This window comes from Penaeus monodon, chromosome 19 (genome assembly GCF_015228065.2).
Source record: "Penaeus monodon isolate SGIC_2016 chromosome 19, NSTDA_Pmon_1, whole genome shotgun sequence".
Lineage (NCBI taxonomy): Eukaryota > Metazoa > Arthropoda > Malacostraca > Decapoda > Penaeidae > Penaeus > Penaeus monodon.
The window spans coordinates 44137690-44138203 of NC_051404.1; the positions used below are offsets into that span (position 1 = coordinate 44137690).

At 39.9% G+C, this 514-nt stretch overlaps 1 protein-coding gene across 1 annotated transcript in view; it reads right to left on the reverse strand.

Moving 5' to 3' along the window:
• Positions 1 to 514, reverse strand: part of LOC119585415 (myosin light chain kinase, smooth muscle-like) — a 13868-nt gene that overhangs the window by 8954 nt on the left and 4400 nt on the right. The window contains exon 2 of the mRNA XM_037934076.1: positions 176 to 308. Within this exon, the coding sequence (XP_037790004.1) occupies positions 176 to 308 (133 nt within the window). The remainder of the gene's footprint in view (positions 1 to 175; positions 309 to 514) is intronic.

Below are 514 nucleotides of genomic sequence, written 5' to 3' on the forward strand. Positions count from 1 at the left end.
AACTCGACCCGCAAAGTTATAATGAACGATTATGCAAGTAGATGAATAACCCAATTAGGAAGGGCGGAATTATGCAAATAAGTAGAGGCATAAACAGCTCGAAAACCATCGTAGTCGTAATCAACAACAGATCGGTCTCTCTCTTCCCTTTTCCCTCCCCTAAGCCTGTTCTTACCTATTAGGCGTTGGGGGTTTCCTCGACCAGGTGAGCTTCGGTGTCGGGTTTCCTTCGGCAGAGCACTGGAGGGTGACCTTCGTTCCTCTGTCGGCGTTCACTTGTTCCTCCGTCAGGATGTTTTCCGGTGCGTCTGTAGAAGGAAATGGAAGAAAACGGGAAACTTGAGAATTGGCTGCTGGACTACGAAATAAGTATTTTTATTTCTATCATTAATATCATTGTTTATTTGTTTTTTTAAATAAATTATTGGTGGTTTGTTGGACTGTCTGTTTTATCGTTATATATTGGTATATTTGGTAAGATAATTATTACTCATTATCATTATCATAATGTTTA